This window comes from Aspergillus pseudotamarii, assembly GCF_009193445.1.
Source record: "Aspergillus pseudotamarii strain CBS 117625 unplaced genomic scaffold BDV38scaffold_60, whole genome shotgun sequence".
NCBI lineage: Eukaryota > Fungi > Ascomycota > Eurotiomycetes > Eurotiales > Aspergillaceae > Aspergillus > Aspergillus pseudotamarii.
The window spans coordinates 124,534-141,482 of record NW_022475074.1 but is presented as its reverse complement, the minus strand read 5'-3'; the positions used below and the strand labels follow the sequence as shown (position 1 = coordinate 141,482).

At 47.7% G+C, this 16,949-nt stretch overlaps 6 protein-coding genes across 6 annotated transcripts; 3 read left to right on the top strand and 3 right to left on the bottom strand.

Annotated features, from left to right (window-relative positions):
• Window positions 1–201: 201 nt before the first annotated feature.
• On the top strand, window positions 202–5,903 carry BDV38DRAFT_257079 (putative telomere length regulator protein (Rif1)). The gene is made up of 3 exons (XM_032055575.1): window positions 202–3,260; window positions 3,310–3,570; window positions 3,620–5,903. The coding sequence occupies exons 1-3, from the start codon at window positions 330–332 to the stop codon at window positions 5,675–5,677; spliced, it is 5,250 nt and encodes a 1,749-aa protein (XP_031909972.1). The 5' UTR covers window positions 202–329; the 3' UTR covers window positions 5,678–5,903.
• A 172-nt stretch (window positions 5,904–6,075) lies between these two features.
• BDV38DRAFT_257078 (D-hexose-6-phosphate mutarotase) lies at window positions 6,076–7,384 on the top strand. The gene is made up of 3 exons (XM_032055574.1): window positions 6,076–6,377; window positions 6,451–6,777; window positions 6,834–7,384. Exons 1-3 carry the CDS (start codon window positions 6,132–6,134, stop codon window positions 7,218–7,220), a joined length of 960 nt encoding a protein of 319 aa, XP_031909971.1. The 5' UTR covers window positions 6,076–6,131; the 3' UTR covers window positions 7,221–7,384.
• A 95-nt stretch (window positions 7,385–7,479) lies between these two features.
• BDV38DRAFT_286383 (putative choline transport protein) lies at window positions 7,480–9,098 on the bottom strand (the record flags this gene model as incomplete). The annotated part of the gene is made up of 3 exons (XM_032060652.1): window positions 7,480–8,270; window positions 8,320–8,945; window positions 8,998–9,098. 3 exons carry the CDS (start codon window positions 9,096–9,098, stop codon window positions 7,480–7,482), a joined length of 1,518 nt encoding a protein of 505 aa, XP_031909970.1.
• A 407-nt stretch (window positions 9,099–9,505) lies between these two features.
• Window positions 9,506–10,878, bottom strand: BDV38DRAFT_257074 (uncharacterized protein). The gene has a single exon (XM_032055573.1). The coding sequence runs from the start codon at window positions 10,238–10,240 to the stop codon at window positions 9,614–9,616; it is 627 nt and encodes a 208-aa protein (XP_031909969.1). The 5' UTR covers window positions 10,241–10,878; the 3' UTR covers window positions 9,506–9,613.
• A 1,369-nt stretch (window positions 10,879–12,247) lies between these two features.
• On the top strand, window positions 12,248–13,632 carry BDV38DRAFT_286382 (uncharacterized protein; the record flags this gene model as incomplete). The annotated part of the gene is made up of 4 exons (XM_032060651.1): window positions 12,248–12,336; window positions 12,396–12,439; window positions 12,493–12,521; window positions 12,577–13,632. 4 exons carry the CDS (start codon window positions 12,248–12,250, stop codon window positions 13,630–13,632), a joined length of 1,218 nt encoding a protein of 405 aa, XP_031909968.1.
• Window positions 13,633–13,845: 213 nt separating this feature from the next.
• On the bottom strand, window positions 13,846–14,906 carry BDV38DRAFT_295847 (putative RING finger protein; the record flags this gene model as incomplete). Its single annotated transcript, XM_032062786.1, has 2 exons — window positions 14,564–14,906; window positions 13,846–14,485 (listed from the first exon to the last, which is right to left on the bottom strand). Exons 1-2 carry the CDS (start codon window positions 14,650–14,652, stop codon window positions 13,846–13,848), a joined length of 729 nt encoding a protein of 242 aa, XP_031909967.1. The 5' UTR covers window positions 14,653–14,906.
• Between the last annotated feature and the right edge of the window lie 2,043 nt (window positions 14,907–16,949).

Sequence of the window (16,949 nt, the reverse complement as noted above, 5' to 3'; positions counted from 1 at the left end):
AGGGGTATGTAGTAAAAAAAAACTTTTGCTGCCTTGACACCCGATCCTGGGCTCGCCGCCTTACTGCCCCAGGCATTGAGCGCGCCACTGCCACTTTACGCGTGATTTACGCCACAGGCGCGATTTCGGACCAGGGGCGCGTTCTTTTTGAATTGAGAGTCTTGGCGCGGCCTTAGGAGATCGACCTCTCAATTGCTTCAGATCGCCGCAGAAAGGCTACAACCCGGGCAATGGATATTGCGGTCTGAGTTCACTGCTGCCTGGTATCGCGATGTTCCTGACCTTCCTTCCGATCCCATCTTTCTCCTCGTCGCTCGACCTTTTGAAACATGGTGCAGGCTCTCGGCCCTTTGTCTGCTCGTCCACCTACTCCGCCGAGGACATCATCTCGTATTGAGCTAAATCACACGCAAGATACCCCGATTGCTGTGAAGACCTCGAACGATTCCCCATTAGCGACGACTGCATCCAATGGCGGTCTCGCCAGTCGCAAATCCAAGCGGGTGAACTTCTCGCCATGGACGAAGTCCCAGCCGAACAAATCAGATCTAAAGGCTCTACCTCCTTCGAATGAGTGCAAACCTTCGAAATCAATTCTCAAGACGACCAGCTCACCCGCACCGGTCAACTCGCCTAGTGTTACATCTTATACCCCGGAGTCTTTCGCCATGCTACTAGAGTCGATCACGCAGCAATTAGCCGGTGAATCTGTCAGTTCAAGACTCGACGCCTACATGCAATTCTTCGGGGCGTTGAGAGCATACGATGGACTTCCCGGAGGACAGGAAATTGCAGACAAGCTTGGTCTTATCACACAGTTCATCCAACGAGATGTGACCCGGGACCTTGGGACTGGTGGACCTTCAGATACCAATCTCGTTACTCAGGCTCTAAAGCTGGCCACCGCTCTAGTATGGCACACCGAAATATGTGCCCAGCTGCCGGATGACTTTAAAATTTTTCTTGTCGATCATTCTATCAATGGCTTACAGGACGCCAAACTGCCCAAATCTGTGGCCACCCATTATTTGTCGATTTTGTCAACACAGACTTTCCATGCGAAGATAATGAACAACGCCAGACTAAACCGTTTGATGAGCGTGTTGCACGATATCACCAACCGGGTAAATGGGAATGCAATTACCCTACAGCGGTTAGCTATATACCAACGTATTCTCAACCAGAACAAGTCATTATTCATCTCTCAAACAGCGCTATGGATGAATCACCTCATATCGGGCTTGCTTCATCACATAAAGGACGTCAGAATAAAGGCCATCTCCCTCAGCTATCAAACGTCCCTGGCATTCGGCCCAAATCCCATTTTATCGAAGAATATTAGAGATAATCTTGACCGCCCCATCGGTCAGGATAGGAAACTAGTACAGGAGGTCAGCGAAAGAATGTCGCGGATGATGTCAAGTGTGGATACCGGCGTACACGTACCTCAGATTTGGATTGCTGTTATCTTACTTCTTAGGAATAGGAGATTACCCGTCGATCATTGGGAGCATTTAAAAGAATTTACTACCCCACTGCAGAAATGTTTCAACTGCAGTGATGGACAAACCAGAGCGCAATCCATCATTGCATGGAACCGTTTTGTCTGTGTCATCGGGCCGAATGATGCAACAAATCCTGCGGTTTTGAAAATACTGATCAGGGCAATCCTCTCTCAACTCGAGCGAAGGAGCCAAAGTAAGCTGACATCACAGCCTAACCAAATGGTGCTTTGCAGCTATTACAATCTCCTGTATTATGCCTTCCGTCCGTCCGCGTCCTACCAACATCTGGACATCGTGTGGGAGGAATACCTTGCCATGCCCTCCTCGACCACGTTTAGTATGGTTCCTGGCTTAAGCGACAAACTGGCCCAGGTCTTATCCAATATGCTGTGGAGCTCCCAGGCGAAGGTGTGGTTAGAGAACAAAGCCAATGAAAGCAATCGCCTTCTCCCGGAGGAGCTGCCTTCACTTGATTGCAGATGGGTAAGGTCCAGGATCACCGCTGTATTGAAGGTGTTCGAAAACATCTTCAGGTCTTCTACCTGGTCCGATGACATCGAACAGTCAAGCATCGCCGCTGCCTGGGTCAGTCTTTCTCGAGCCCTGTCGTATGCTTCCAGCAAAGAGATTACCCCGTCTCCGGAATCAATGCAAGCAGTCGCCCATATGCTTGGTCTGCTCCAGCGCCTTTGGAAAGCTGGCCCTTCTTCACTCAACGCTATCGAAGACAATTCCTTGGATAAATTTTTCGACCGATTTAGGTTCCTGTCGACAACCATGATTATCTCACTTGGAAGCATTCCATTCACCGAGAAACTCCTCCTGAAGACAGCCGACGAGAAGTTCCAAGCTGCCAATACGCCGACACATCGATCTTTGAGGGTCAACACGAGCCTCGACAGCCCTATTCTACATTTGCTTCGACTGGTCAGTGATGTTTCAGGAGTCCGGGAGCCAACTGCTTCGTACCTGCGCCTAATCAACGATACCCTTGGCGCTGCATGCAAGGGCAGAACGGCCAGGAGCTCACGCTTAGAGCTTCTCAGGCAGTGTGCAGATTTATATCCAAGTGAATCACCATTCTCTTTCAGAAACCATAACTTTGCCCAGGTAAGTTGGAAGTCAACAGCACGACTGGCAGCGGATTCTATATGTTCTTATCCTATTGAGTCCGCCCGCGAGCGTGACGGATCTGTTTTGCGCGACTACGATAATGCTATCAGGATCCTCTCTACGGGATTGAAGTTTTCCGACATCACCCAGGAGTGGGATCAGCTTGTGGACTCCCTTATTCGCGTCGTGCGAACCGAGAAGGGTGACGATGCAATTGCAACAATGGTTGTAGAACCACTCTCCGAGTGCATGATGGCGCTCAGAGTTCGGGACACCTACTTGCCAGCAGCCTCCTTATTTAGGCATTCCCTTTCCATCACATACTGCCAATATAACGTTCGGAACACAGAGGGCTCGGTAGGCGGACAAGATCGGCATGCCAGCGACAGTTCGATATTTCCCACAAAATTAGTTGAACTAGTCAATCGGATCCTTCGAGAGTCTTATGAAAGCTTCGACCCTACAGTGACCAATGGCGTCGCGGACTTTTTAGAATCGTTCACGTCCCTTCTAAGCTCTGGTGTTCCAGCATTTCGCTCTGCGATCCTTGAAACTACTCAACAACCCCTTGCTCTTTGGTTAAAGGATGACGTGCGCAAGGTCAACGTTGAAAGTGGTGTGGAAAGCAGAATCCTCACTGCGGTAAGTTTATTAAGCAAGGGATGTGGAAGAAAGTACTAACAAGGCCAAGGGCCGCGCTCTCTCGTCCGCAGTTATAAATATTTTGCAAGCTTGTTCACCCCACAACGCCTCCTGTCTACAGAGATTTGAACCTATTATATGTGCAGGCCTCGAGTCCTCCCATATGTCTATAGCGAAAAGGTTTCGCGATTTCTGGAATCCTTCATTTGGACAACAAAAGTCACTCCCATATCCCGAATCTATATCTCGTGCGCTGCAGCAGCTTGAATCGCAGATCAAGCTTCAGAACTCGGGACAAGGACAGCGCCACGTACGTGACTTGCTATTCGCTTTTGAATTTATATACTGATTGGTTCCAGGCTGGGCTTCCGACAACTTCCCTTGAATCACAAGCATTGAATAGCAATCGGGTAGATATGTCTGAAAAATCCCGCATAGCGTTTATCCTAGACCATCCAGTGGAGCCATCCTACCCTGTGGGCTTCAACTCATCTCCTGTCACGAGAGTCATTGAGCCTAGAGTTGCGCAACAGCCAGGTGAGGCACGACCGCACCAGTCAGCCGAACCCAACGAAACAGATCAAGTTGGCATTGAGGAAGCTTCGGTCTCATTTCTGCCACCCAGCGAAGAACCCAAGAAGCGTACCGATGTATTTTCGATGATCGAGAATCTCCGCTCTTCTTCGCCCCCCACAAATACACCGCAAGAATACGGGTTCATGACACCTCCGCAGTTACGTGGTCTGCGTGGTCCCGATCGTGAGTCGGGAACACCCCAAACGCCTACTTTGCCACCTGTCGTAGCTGACAACGAAGACGGTTTTTTGGGCTCTTCCCCTACCCCCGGTATAAGGGCCCGAACGCAGTCTGTTGGATCGCAGATCCCATCGTCGTTGTCAACACCAGCAATGGACTCTCGCTTTGACAGTGACATTCCATCCTCTCCTCCTGAGCTTAAGTCCCAGGGTGCAAATGCCCGCAACAAACAGATGTCTCTGACCACTGCAGCTGTCGAGAACAGGGTGAACAAGAAAAAGAAAGCTAAGAAAGCTAAACGTTCGGCATCGAAGGATAAGAAACGGCCTGACGGTCAACATACGCAATCTGAAGAGGCACGCGAAGGTCCCAGTCAAGCAGGAACACCGCTGAGCAGTCGTCTCCGTTCATCTACCGGCAAGACGCCCAAAGCAGACGCACAAAGTACGGCTGAACCTCAGCCTAACATTCCCCCAGTGGGTGAACCAGACCTTGTTGCGAACGCTTCAAAATTCAATCACGGCTCTCCTGACAAGCCAATGTCTTCTAAATCTACCGCTAAAAACGTCGCCGTATCTGGTGAAACCACAGACTGTTTAGAGCCTGCTTGTGACTGGATCGTGGATTCTTTTAGCGACGACATGGAGACGCAGATTGCGTCTCAACTTGAGCAAGACCTAGAATTCGCTGTCGATTCAGATAAACCAGATCAAGAACAGGAGGCAGGACTTCCATCTGAACCTCCGTCTGAACCTCCTATGACAAGAAAGAGGAAAAGAGATGAAGAAAACGCGTCGACACCTTCTAGTAAAGAGCGGCGTCGATCGACGAGACGTCCTGCGAAGGAAATAGACGATACTGATCTCGAGGAACCTCGGAGCACTCGCTCAAAGAAATCGGTATTGTTGAGCAACGCCCAACAGGTTGAATCTTCACCAGCTGGGTCAGCGCCGAAGAAGCAAAAGCTCCATGTCAAAGGCGATGCAGATGATGTACCTGCCAGACTGCCCGATCTACAGCTGGACAATATCGGCGCTACAAAGGTCAATGAGGTCACTGCCTCTCAAAAACGCAGGTCCTCCCGCCTGAGTGGTCACTCCCCACTGGCTGTACCAAAAGAAGGCGCAACTCCCAGAAAATCACCTCGAAACGGTCGTTGGCGCAAGCGGAGCGCCAAGCGTAAGGGCAATGCATCAAGGGAACCATCTCCGAAGTCAGAGGCTCAGTCCGAAGAAACTGCCATTGCGGCTTCCCATGATGACTGCCAAGAAGAAATACACCAGGGTTCTTTCGAACAGAATGACATTCAACACCCCGAAGAACCTGCAACACATACCCCGGCCGCCGAGAACATGGCCACCGCTCTTACGAACGAGAAGGAACTACCTACCAACCAAGAACTTAAAACCGATATCAATATAGGAAACGCGGAGGTCCATTCCGTTCCCCAGACAAGAAAACAAGCGCTCTCTCAAACAACCCAGGCAGATGCCCATCCAGAGAATATCGGCAGCGCAACAGGAATTATCACCTCGTTCAGAAACCTGCTAGACGATATTAAATCGGCCACCTTAGACCGAGATGCTATTCGACAAATTGATGACTTGATGTTCGAAATCAGGGTTGAAACGGGTGAGGCATTAAGGAGACATACTGGTTAATCTTTCATATGCATAGCGAAGGCGTTGAATTCTTTATGTTACGTTCTATATCTTATTCCTTACTTTCCTGGTTATGTTGGAAAAAGGCCATCATCATTTTGTGTTCGTTTTCTTTTGAGATGCCTCTGTTTTGTTGGTTTGTACATTTCACTATTTCTTTTGTTTGACACTGCGCGATGGAAGGCTATGGGTAATTGATACGTACAAAAAGGATATTGGACGGGGACATTAGTGTTGGTATCTGGTATCCATACATGAATATATTCATCTATAGAGAGTTGATTTTGTCCTTTCGTGGGTTATTCTCCTATCGAACGCGATGAGATAAGGCCGCCCCACGTGCCCCACCGTTGTTGTTCTGCCAGTTTTCGGTGGTCCCCGCATTGCATCAATCGTCCCGTCACCTCTTCAAGTTCACATATCATTGCTTGCTTTGTTATAGTATCTGTCTACAATGGACCGTTCTAACAAGCCTTCAGCCATCGGCGTGGGTGCGTCGGTGCCTCAGCCCACCATCTCCCTCCGTGATAATACTGTCGAAGCCACGCTGCCCTCCGGTGAATCCGTTACGATCCACCTGTACGGAGCTACTGTCACTTCCTGGAAATTAGCAAATGGCAAAGAGCAATTGTTTGTGAGCGAGAAGGCTCACCTCGACGGTTCAAAGCCAATTCGAGGCGGTATTCCCGTGGTGTTCCCTGTACGTCCGTCCACTCAAGACTTCGATTCAGACTGCGCTCTTTAACTAACCCGATCTATTGGTGAATGTGTAGGTCTTCGGCCCTCCTTCTCAGAACCATGCCACATCCTCCCTTCCACAACATGGCTTTGCGCGTAACAGCACTTGGGAATTTCTGGGCAAGTCATCATCGGAATCCCTAGGCAAGGATCGCAGCGGAGATGGCTCTGTCAAGCTAGACTTCGGTCTCTCCCGCCCTATGCTCACAGAGGATTTCCAGAAGGCATGGCCGTATGACTTTGGGCTGGTATATAGCGTTACTCTGACCAAGGAGAGTTTGGAAACGTCTCTCCAAGTGCAGAACAAGGGTAGTCAGAATTTCGACTTCCAGGTGCTGATGCATACGTATCTCAAGATCGACGTAAGTCCCCAGGAATTTATGGATCCCATTTTCACGTTCTAACCTCTCGGCACCAGGACATCTCCGACATCCGCGTCAAGAACCTCGAGTCCAAGACCTACGTCGATAAAACACAGAACGCTGCCGTTATCACCGAAACTTCCCCTGCCGTTGAGATCAACAAGGAAACCGACCGTGTATACCAATCCTTGGACCCCAAGGTGCCTATTATTGTTTCGTCCGCCAGCGATGATAAGCCCATTTTCTCCATTACCAGGGAGAGTTTGAACGATGTCGTTGTGTGGAACCCTTGGATTGAAAAGGCCAAGGGCATGGCCGATTTTGGTCCGGATGAGGCATACAAGAACATGATCTGTGTTGAAGCAGGCTCCGTGGCTGGATGGCAGACTTTGGAGGCCGGTGACTTCTGGGAAGGTGGACAGTCCATCCGGCCGAGGCTGTGAAGAGTTCCAATCAAGTCTGACGTATTATGATATATGGTTAGACAGCTGGCGGCATCGTCTCTCTTCGAGCTTGCAGGTGGAGAATATGCGCCAGGCGCGGCAGAGTACCTTATCAGTCTTAATGGTGTTGTAAATAGATCGCCGAAATTATGAACTCTGAACATGAAAATATATTGACGATTTCGGTATCACATTCCATGACTATGTGTGCAGTCTGATATATACAAGATGCTGTCCCCACGTTCTAGATGCTAATGATCTAAGTCTTTTCCTCCACAGGGCGATTTATTTCGCCATTAAGTCGCAGAGCAGCGTCAATGCTATATTGAGGTCCCCTGTAGTCACGCCTACCCCGAAAGGCCCACCAGACCGCAGTCATAGCCATCAACCCTACAACAATGACACTAGTATAGTTCATATTATGCGCCGTAGCCGGAAGAACAAGAGGGAAACAAAAGAAAACCACAGTCACAAGAATATACACAACAGCAACAGCATTAACAACAAACCCAAATCGCCCCAGATAAAAAGGCCCAGGAACGATATTCTTCCTTCCAGTCAAGACATGCGGAAGAATAGCCCCAAGGTAGGACAACGTGCTCAGCACAATATAAGAGGAAATCAAAGCTTGGAACGCCGTTGTGCTCCCGATGTATATACAGCCGAGACACGTCACCATGGTACTCACGGCCACAGTTGCACGAACAGGGGCGTTGAGTTTGGGGTGTACTTTGCTGAAATAAGAGGCGAATGGGGTTGCATTGTCCCTGGCAAGGCTCCACCACATACGTCCACCTGTGACCAAGGTTCCGATTAGAGTTGGAAAGGTGGCGAGGAAGAGGACGGCGATTAATCCGATTGCGCCTGCGCTGGATCCGGTGGCTTGTTTGTAGATTTCGGCTGTTGGAAAAACTGCGATTTCGCTGCTGAAGACGGCGTCGAGGTCTTGGATGGAGTAGAATAGCGCGATTAGGTATATGAATGCTGTGGTGAAGGCTGTGAGCATCTGGAGCATGATGCCTTGGGGAACTTTAGTTTCGGGTTTGGGTACTGCGAATGGAATCAATAGATTGTTCCTGGTATAGATGGAGAGATGTACCTTCTTCTGATAAATGGCTTATGCAATCGGGGACCCCTACTGCGAATGCTGCATTCAGTAGTCCGGTCATGAAGCTAATGCCATCTGTCCATTGTCCCTTGTTTTGGAATTTCGTCCATACTTCAGAATTGCTCGCATGTTTCGTCGGCATCACTGCAAGGATAATAACCGTCACGACTAACCCGCACATGGAAAGTAGCAGGGCGATTCGGTTTACCAGAGGGATGAACCGATTCCCTAAGCAGACTATGCCGCAACAGATCCAATTGACTAACTGGAAGACGATGAAAACCTGCCATGGTTGCCACTTCAGGCCAGGACTCCGGAGCATATGCATAGCCACGAGCTCGTTCCCCATCATTGAGCTGATGGACGATGCAGAAAGAAGCCAGGCACAGGCATTGAGATAGCCGGTGAAGAATCCGACAATTCGTCCATGCTTTTGACTTAATACCGATGACCAGTAGTAGACTCCTCCAGCAGATGGCATTGATGAGGCGAGCTCGGATAGAGAAGCAGAGATCAGTGTGTAAAAGACGCTAACGAGAATGAGCCCGTAGAGAACTGCCATTGGTCCTCCATTTTGCAGAGCTGCAACAATTGTACCGCCAGTTGATGCCCATGAACTTACGATAGTCAGCTACTAGTATCTCTTCTGTTTTGATTATCGTCACTTACTTGGCAATGATGATCCCTAAGCTAGTTAAGCTGACGAGATCGAAATTGCGGGCCAACTCCTGTTTGTGTCCTAGCGCAGACTCTAGTCGAGCTGCATCCATTGTGTGTTATTGCCAAATAAGTTAGAATTGGCGGTGTTCGTGAAGACAACCACACTGCATGCATTGTTGACGAAGTTGAAGTGACTGAAAAGCCAGAGTAACAGTTCTTTATTCTCCATAGCTATGCAAGGGTGCCATATGGTTACCACGTGAATTGAAGAATGGGCGCCATGTAGTGTCATATAATCTAGAATAGGCAGTTTTGAAGAGAAAGGGATGTTCGTCATCCACTTACGATGAAAGATGATCCCAAATCGATGCAAGGGACTCGGAGTTCGTAAAATGACGAAACCCTAAATGATTCGCCACGGAACATGAATACTTTTTGAGGAAGAAGATAGGAGGTCCATTCACGTACAAGGTAACTGCCTAGAAATATGTAGAATGTTCTATGTGCTGACCTTGTGCATATCTGATAACGAAGGTGCCTTTCAAAGGACATAGTTATATTGATATCTCACATCAGGAAACATTTCCGTATACACATCTGGCAAGTTATTTACCTGTCTTTCAAATCAAGCATCATGAAATGTAAATGAACCTCCGTTGTCAAGACAAATTGTACACAATCCCTTTGTGATTTCGTATATCCAAGATCCCAGCAGTGATGAAGGCTCTGGATATATCTTCATGCGTTCACTTTTGTCTTGAGGTGGCAACATAGGGTCCTGAACATTCCCTTCAATATCCAGTTGTTTGAATTGAGGGAATGCGACATCCGATGCCTTGACCAAACAGCACAACTCTGCCACTAATATCTTGTGGTTACCCTTCTCCCTGTCCATATCAGCTATGCAAAGATATTCAAGGCACGACGGTAAAATATCAACCAAAGGAGCCCCCAGCATACCACCAACAAGGCTATCCATACTTAGTCGAAGACGCTTCAACGCTGTATAGTCTCTCAGCGACCCAAAGTTCTGATTATCAACCGTGGCAGAAGAATCTCCCCAGAAGTGGTCCACCGAGAGTCCTACCAACGTGTCTTTCCTTGCGCCAAGGGCCTGGCTGAAAGCTGCAATATCCAATCTAGAACTGTCGTGATGCGAATATTTGAATGACTTGAGGTTTTTGCAGGGCGCAATGAGATCACGACAACCATTGGGCATACGGCTTTGGACTATCTCAAGGTGTTCAACCATGGAGCTTCTTCTCTGGTATTTGGTTGTCCTGCACGAAGTTACCGGTAAACGTCTGTGCCTTTAAGACTTTCATTGATGGTAGCTGGTAGAGTGGCCTTATTTGTTCTATTGAAATACCCCCCATAGTCGACTGGGACATCCTGATATGGGCCCGGTGTAGATGTGACAAGCCCGGTCTGTGGTCAAACGGCTTGTCTCCAGCATCCATACGCTGTAGCATCAGATCGACTGGATGTCTAGCCTTTCCTATCCTGTAATAATCTAGTTCTTCTAGATTTGGAAGAGGGTATAGAAGTAACGGCATCCAATAATCTATCTTTTGGTCCCCTTCTAACTAAGTTATCCATTGAGCCCCTTCGCTTGTAGAGTGGCTGATTTCTTCTGTTATGTCTTCCAAGGTCTTTCGTACCATGCAACCAATCCAGCGCCCCTCGTTGGGCTCTCCGACTGTTAAGCAGCGCACATTTTTGGCCAGAGAGCGGTGCTTAATGAATTGCAAAGTCAGCGGGATCAAACACCCTGCACTGTATTTAGATAGTTCTATCGATGAGAATATAGTCGGCAGCAGGAATAGGTAAAAACGTCGACATGATATAGCTAGGTTAGATCGCTGTCGATAAGTTTCAAGATGATTAGAGATCATAAGAATAGCCTCCGGATGCAAAGATAATGGCATGTTTGCATTTTAGAATGAATGCTGAATATTGGAAGTTTTTTGTATCACTCTTGTGTTGTGATATCAAGATTGACCCCACTTGACGTGTACTATAAATGTAGATCATTCCCTCTAAAATCCACTCATCAGTCGCGAGGAAAATGCTTCCGAAGAAACTGATCCATGCTCACATTGCCTAGCGTCCAGGAGAATACTGTAACCTAACATCCCACTGCTTTAATCCTAGCGCTTCATGGTGACAGCAACGAGTCAAGCTAGAATAGAAAGGGTCCATCTTCGACGCGAATTTCGCCATCTATCAGAATGCAACGTGCCTCACCGCTATTTATTAGACTTGACAGGCAGTATCCACGTGCCGACTTGGAAGAAAAATGCAAAGTTCGGCATCTTCGTGACGGCCCGGACTGGTTCGATGGAGGATGTTGTATCTCACCCCATAGAGTACAGACCTTATGTTAGCTAATCCCTGCTAGCAATGCCTAGAAAGACCAAAGTAAACCCTCAATGCAAAGGTATACTCACCTTTGGTTCGTAGCCAGGATAAAGACTTATCCCTTCATGCAAGGTTACGCATTGTAACCAACGGCTGGCACTGTCATGACGATGCAGGTTGGGCCTCTCTGCAGTCCAGCCTGTCAAAACGTCTCGAACACACTGAACCTTACAAAGCATCAGGAAATTGAACAGTTCGGTGAATGTCAGGCTAAGAGCCCATGCTTCGCTTAGGCAAACCTAACGGGTCGAGCAATGCAGATATAGTTCGCCTGCAAGCCCTCGCTGCCTTCAGCATTCCAAGGAACACAATGATTTTCCCCGAATAATTAAGACCCCTTGTTGTACAAGGTCATTGGAGGGTACGTGGCGGACACATGCCCCTACACTGAGGCTAGATCTGGTGTTGTCTATCTCAATCTCCGCAGTGAAAACTTTCAGTAAATCGATGCAGGCCTGTCTCACTCCTAGAGTAATCTACCGCTGCGCGGCACCTGACAATAACATGTCGGTCGCCGTTCCGCCAGTGTTGTGACATCCCTTGCATGGGAGCTCTCCATTCCCTTGCTTCTGCCACTCGGGCACGATCAAGACCACCCCCTATGTGCCCAGTGTCGAAATGACTCCAGTAAAAATGCTAATAAGCGAGAAACATACTGCGTTGTATCCAGGGTACAAGGAGATTTTTGTCCCTTTTCAAACCAGCTGTTGTTGACATCTTTTAAGTCTAATGAAGTCCATTGCATGCCCATGTATGCCAGCCCTAATATGTCCTACCTCTCCATAGCCAACACACCCCTTAGTCCTACCTTAGAGAGGCATTATAGACTATCAACAAGATGGGGAACGTGTCGCCCACCCCTCATGAGCTTCTTACCGAGGCCTTGATTTTTTGGAGTATTGCCGTCGTTCTATTCATCTGTAGAATGTACGTACTACCAGTGCTTCTCGGCGCGAAAACCAGCGCATCTTACGCCGATTATCTAGGATCTCTCGGTTCATTGCAGCTGGTTCGGTCAAGCGTTTGTCTCGTATGCTGCTATTCATTCCACATGCTATAGACATATGCTGACAGTGTGAATAGTTGACGACTATGTCATGACTGCAACTTTTGTGAGCTTCACCTGTATCATGCTTGATAATGGGAACTAACGCTTCCATATTTTAGATAATCTACACCAGCTTGTTAATTCTGATCCAAATCTCTTCACAGCATGGGACTAACCTGTTCCCCCCGGAAGACACGCAGAGAATTCTCGCAGACCCCCAGCAAGTCAAAGATCGAATATACGGGAGCAAGATTGTCATCGGCCTGGAACAGTGTATGCTGTTCTCGACATGGGGCGTTAAGATATGCATGTTGACCTTGTTTTGGCGGTTGACTGCGAATATCCGCTTCCTGCATCTCTACGTCAAGGCTATTGCCGTCTATGTTGCCGTTGGCTTTGTTGTGATTATGGTAGCGTACTATGGCATATACTGCAGGCCTTTTGAGCAGTACTGGCAACTTCCAGTGGAGAATATGCAGTGTGCAACATATCAACACTACTCCATTACCCAAGCTGTCTTCAATATCTCCTCGGACGCTGCCATGCTTGTTGTGCCCATCCCGCTACTTATGAAGACTCAGTTAAAAACCCGGAGAAAGTTCATTCTGGTCTGTATTATGAGCCTGGGGGTTTTTACCATCTTCGCTGCGATACTCAACAAAGTATACAATTTCGCGTCTCCGCTCACAACTACATACCAGATATGGTACATCCGGGAAGCAAGCACCGCAATATATGTGGCCAATTTGATCTGCCTCTGGCCACTCCTGCGCAAACTATTTGGCCTGAAGGCGTTCCAGGCCAATAGTAAGCATTATCGACAACATGGCGCTCATCTGATGAAGGAATCACCCGGCGCCTCGCAGTCGCCAGGAACTACGATCAGCTCGCAGTCACGACCATCGTTCTCAATCCCCCGTATTTATTTGAGCAGGCTCGGAAGTGGGAAGACAGTCAAAAATATTGGGTCCCAGGTGGCTGACGAGGTACCTCCGAGCCGGGAAGCAGCGAACAAATTGTCGGCTAGCCCCCTGGATACGATGGAAGTCACTCATCAAGAGAAGAAAGGTCTTGGAGAACCGGGCCCCACTCTGGGTGAAACGTATACATCGCATGACCTTGAGCACGGAGATATTAGGCATATCGACTACCACTCCAGCTTGAAGTTTGGGTAATGGGGCGCAGCTGAAAAGGCCCTACTTCTCTGTTCATTACATAGGAGTAAATGGCCAATATTCGACGGAACAATGTGCCTCGCGGATGGACCTCTCGGTGCTATGCTTAACAAAGTCTGACTTGCCGGCTTTGATGTCATCAGGAGCGGATATACCGAGCGTAAAACTCGAGACCATTGCGCACATTAACGGTGGATTGAAATAGATATCGTCTCAGATTGTCCTGGGGAAAACGTCACTTCTAATCATTGCTGCCCTTGGCATGGCAAGAACGGGAAATATCTGTGTATTCGTTTCCTCCCTATTACTTGGTCCCTGATCACCGAAGCTCTTATTGCACAGAGGGCAGCTTGCACGCCGTCTCGTGAGCCACGGATCCACGCAGGAAGAGTGGAAGATGTGCCCGCATGTCAGAGGTCGAATATAGGTATCCCCTTCAAAAGAATCCATGCAAATCGCGCATAAGCATCCCGACTCGCTGGCTACATCGTCAGTGTCGTGCCCACAAGCATTCACTGGGTCGCCAACATGTTTCTGCGCCTTGTCTATTTGCGTGTCTGGAGCATCCTCAGCAGGGTCTGTCTTATGGACATGGCCTTCGGGGACGGTAATTGCTGTCTCCTTCTCTTCCTGACCACTTCTAGGGTCTTCCGATCCTGAGCCCAGCGACTCAATAGTTTCTTTACCAATACTCTCTTTTCTACATCGACCCGCCCACCAGTCGCTGTATTTCATCCGCGGGAACTGCTTGTCAACCTCGCCACTTGAGATCACCGTAGAACCGCGTCGAAAGGAAATACTCTCCAGATCCAAAAAACGAGAGCTTTGTCGGTTCCGACGAAAATGACGGTACCTGAGACCAATAACTAGCCTGTTGAGTGGAACTCCAAATCAACACAGGGATCTTGCGATGTAGAATGAAGCTACATACCAGACACTGATCACGAGAAGGCCGGCACAGACCGGCGCGAGGTAACCGAGGGGAGCTGGCGTAGAGTGTTTGTCAGAATGATCCCCCATGTCAGATATGATGCGATCGTCATCAGTTGGACAGAAATGGTACAAGAGTTACATCAATGAAATGGCTTAATACGCATGGGAATAATATTGTATCACCTGAAGGATAGTTTTTTTTGTTTTTCTTATGGTCTTTTTAAGGTCTGGGAACAGTGGAGAAAAAGCAAAGCAGATTCAGAGTTTTGAACCTCGACCGCATGAGGTAATGACATATGTATAGCATTGAATAAAAGATACGAGCTGGTGGTGTCAAATCGGCCAAGAAACCCAACCCCGCAGAAATACCAGATCATGACTCGTGGTTCCGTCCCTTTTAAGCTGCACAGCCATGAAGAACTGGGATGATTATTGGATTACGAGACTCACTACGAGGTCCGGGTCCTTGGTCCGTCCTGCTGTCATGTGCCAGCTAGTGGTCCACATCCAGACTAGCTGTAGTTAGTTATCCTTTTATCAAACGCAGTTCATGACCAATCCTAACTTTGTTGGCTTAGGAAAAAAGAACGAGAAATGGCAGAACAGAAAGGCTCTAAACAGCTTCCCTAGACGAGCCTTGTCAATTATGAAACGTGACTATACATGTTGCTACATAGACTATAGTCTCTATATAAATGTACTATAAATTCTGGATATTCTATTCTCTAGAATAGAATATTCTTAAAAAGTGTAGTGCTGTGGTTTTCATGAATCTCTAGCCAGCAGTCTCCTAGTATGTAACTGAGCATGATAATAACAGCCTCATGTCGCATAATAATCCGGTTGTCTCTCAGAAACCAGAACGTGTCATGACTCGATACCATATAGCTGCCGAGCTTTATACAGCGACGTTGATCTTTTTGATACTTAAGAATATTCTCCAAAGGCCTCTCGGTGCTGTTATTACGGGTTTTGTATGCATAACAACGAGGACCTGCTTGTCCCACTGCCATTTCCCCGTTGTTTCTGTAACACACGGTTAGGGTTGCTGCATGGCGCAGATTTTGGTGTCCTTCGCCTCTTATAAGGGGAAGCAGGCTTGTCAGCGCTGTGTCTTTTCTTCCACTGATAGCACACGCTGCAAAGGCAGACGGCTCCCTATGTTGAAGCGTTAAAGTCGAGGAACCAGTTAAAGGACTGGTCGCAAGAACAGTTGGCACATACGTGTGGTATGTTAAAACGAACCGGCTGCTGTTCGGCGTACTCCACGTCATTAATAAAGATAACGCCGGCGCAGTCTGCCTGGTTGAGGGGGGCTTCTCCTTCGGGGATGTCGTGGAGGGTATATTCAAGCTCTTTGTCGGTCTTCACAGACACGACGGGCTCTTCCTTGATTAGTTTAGGCCTCTGCGACTCGTTGTCGTCTTCTGCTACAGCTTCGGTCAACAAAGGGTGTTTTATGGCTGTAATGTAACTAGTTTCCAGAAATTTAGGCTTTTCATCGGCTTCTTCAGAATGTCTCAGGAAGTTGAGAAAGTTGAGGTAGTTAGATGGCAACTCTTACATTTTGTTCTCGCGCTAGATGTTATCTCTAGTTGTGGAGAATTCACGGGCTTGATAGAGTGAAAATTGCTCCTTGACTTTAGAAAACATTAACTTCTAATAACCCTGGGGAGGTGAAGATCTCTCCTCAAACTCGGCGGACTTAATCTGGCATCTTTCATCAACTTCGTCACTGTCGTCGGCACTGTCACTGTCTAAACCGTTTTCACTAAGTCCTACTCTACGTGAATTATTGAACTACATTTACATTCGTCACCACAAATTGGAAGGCCATCTGTTAGGCAGTGCACAATGTATAAATAATAGCTTAAAAGTGTTTGTATGTCATGGTTATAATACATACGCTGTTAAGATCGAATCCTACGCATATAAGCCTCCCAGTTGTTGGTTTCCACATCAATAGTTTGCGTGGCTTAAAGACTATGTAGGCGTTTAAGATGATTCCATTGCTTTGATCGAAGTCCACATAGATGTGAACACATCAGGGGGGATATGAGAGGAGACAATAGTATTACTACTTCTATTACCTTGTCTGCTCTCCAGAAAAAACCAATATATATATCAGTATGACAATAGTATAATGAATAGAAAGGCAGTCAGCCCTGAATAAATTTGAAATAGCGCTCGCTTTGGTATCTGTCTCTATGTAGTGTGTTGATTCTGGAAAAGTCACAAGTCTGCTGATGAGAGTTAGCCCTAGTCACGTTATACCAGGCTCACTACATGTTACCATGCAACGACTACAACATGGAGCTACGTATCGCATTCAAGTATAATATTGACTCCTATATAGATGAGTCAATCAAAAAGTCCTGCTTACG

What these genes read in the sequence shown, in the direction of transcription:
- BDV38DRAFT_257079 (XM_032055575.1), top strand. Translation starts at nt 330, where the DNA reads ATGGTGCAGGCTCTCGGCCCTTTGTCTGCTCGTCCACCTACTCCGCCG. An exon ending in AAAGCAGAATCCTCACTGCG is followed by an intron (nt 3,261 to 3,309) that starts GTAAGTTTATTA and finishes AACAAGGCCAAG; the next exon opens with GGCCGCGCTCTCTCGTCCGC. An exon ending in CGGGACAAGGACAGCGCCAC is followed by an intron (nt 3,571 to 3,619) that starts GTACGTGACTTG and finishes GATTGGTTCCAG; the next exon opens with GCTGGGCTTCCGACAACTTC.
- BDV38DRAFT_257078 (XM_032055574.1), top strand. Translation starts at nt 6,132, where the DNA reads ATGGACCGTTCTAACAAGCCTTCAGCCATCGGCGTGGGTGCGTCGGTG. An exon ending in GTATTCCCGTGGTGTTCCCT is followed by an intron (nt 6,378 to 6,450) that starts GTACGTCCGTCC and finishes GTGAATGTGTAG; the next exon opens with GTCTTCGGCCCTCCTTCTCA. An exon ending in ATACGTATCTCAAGATCGAC is followed by an intron (nt 6,778 to 6,833) that starts GTAAGTCCCCAG and finishes TCTCGGCACCAG; the next exon opens with GACATCTCCGACATCCGCGT.
- BDV38DRAFT_257074 (XM_032055573.1), bottom strand. Translation starts at nt 10,240, where the DNA reads ATGGTTGAACACCTTGAGATAGTCCAAAGCCGTATGCCCAATGGTTGT.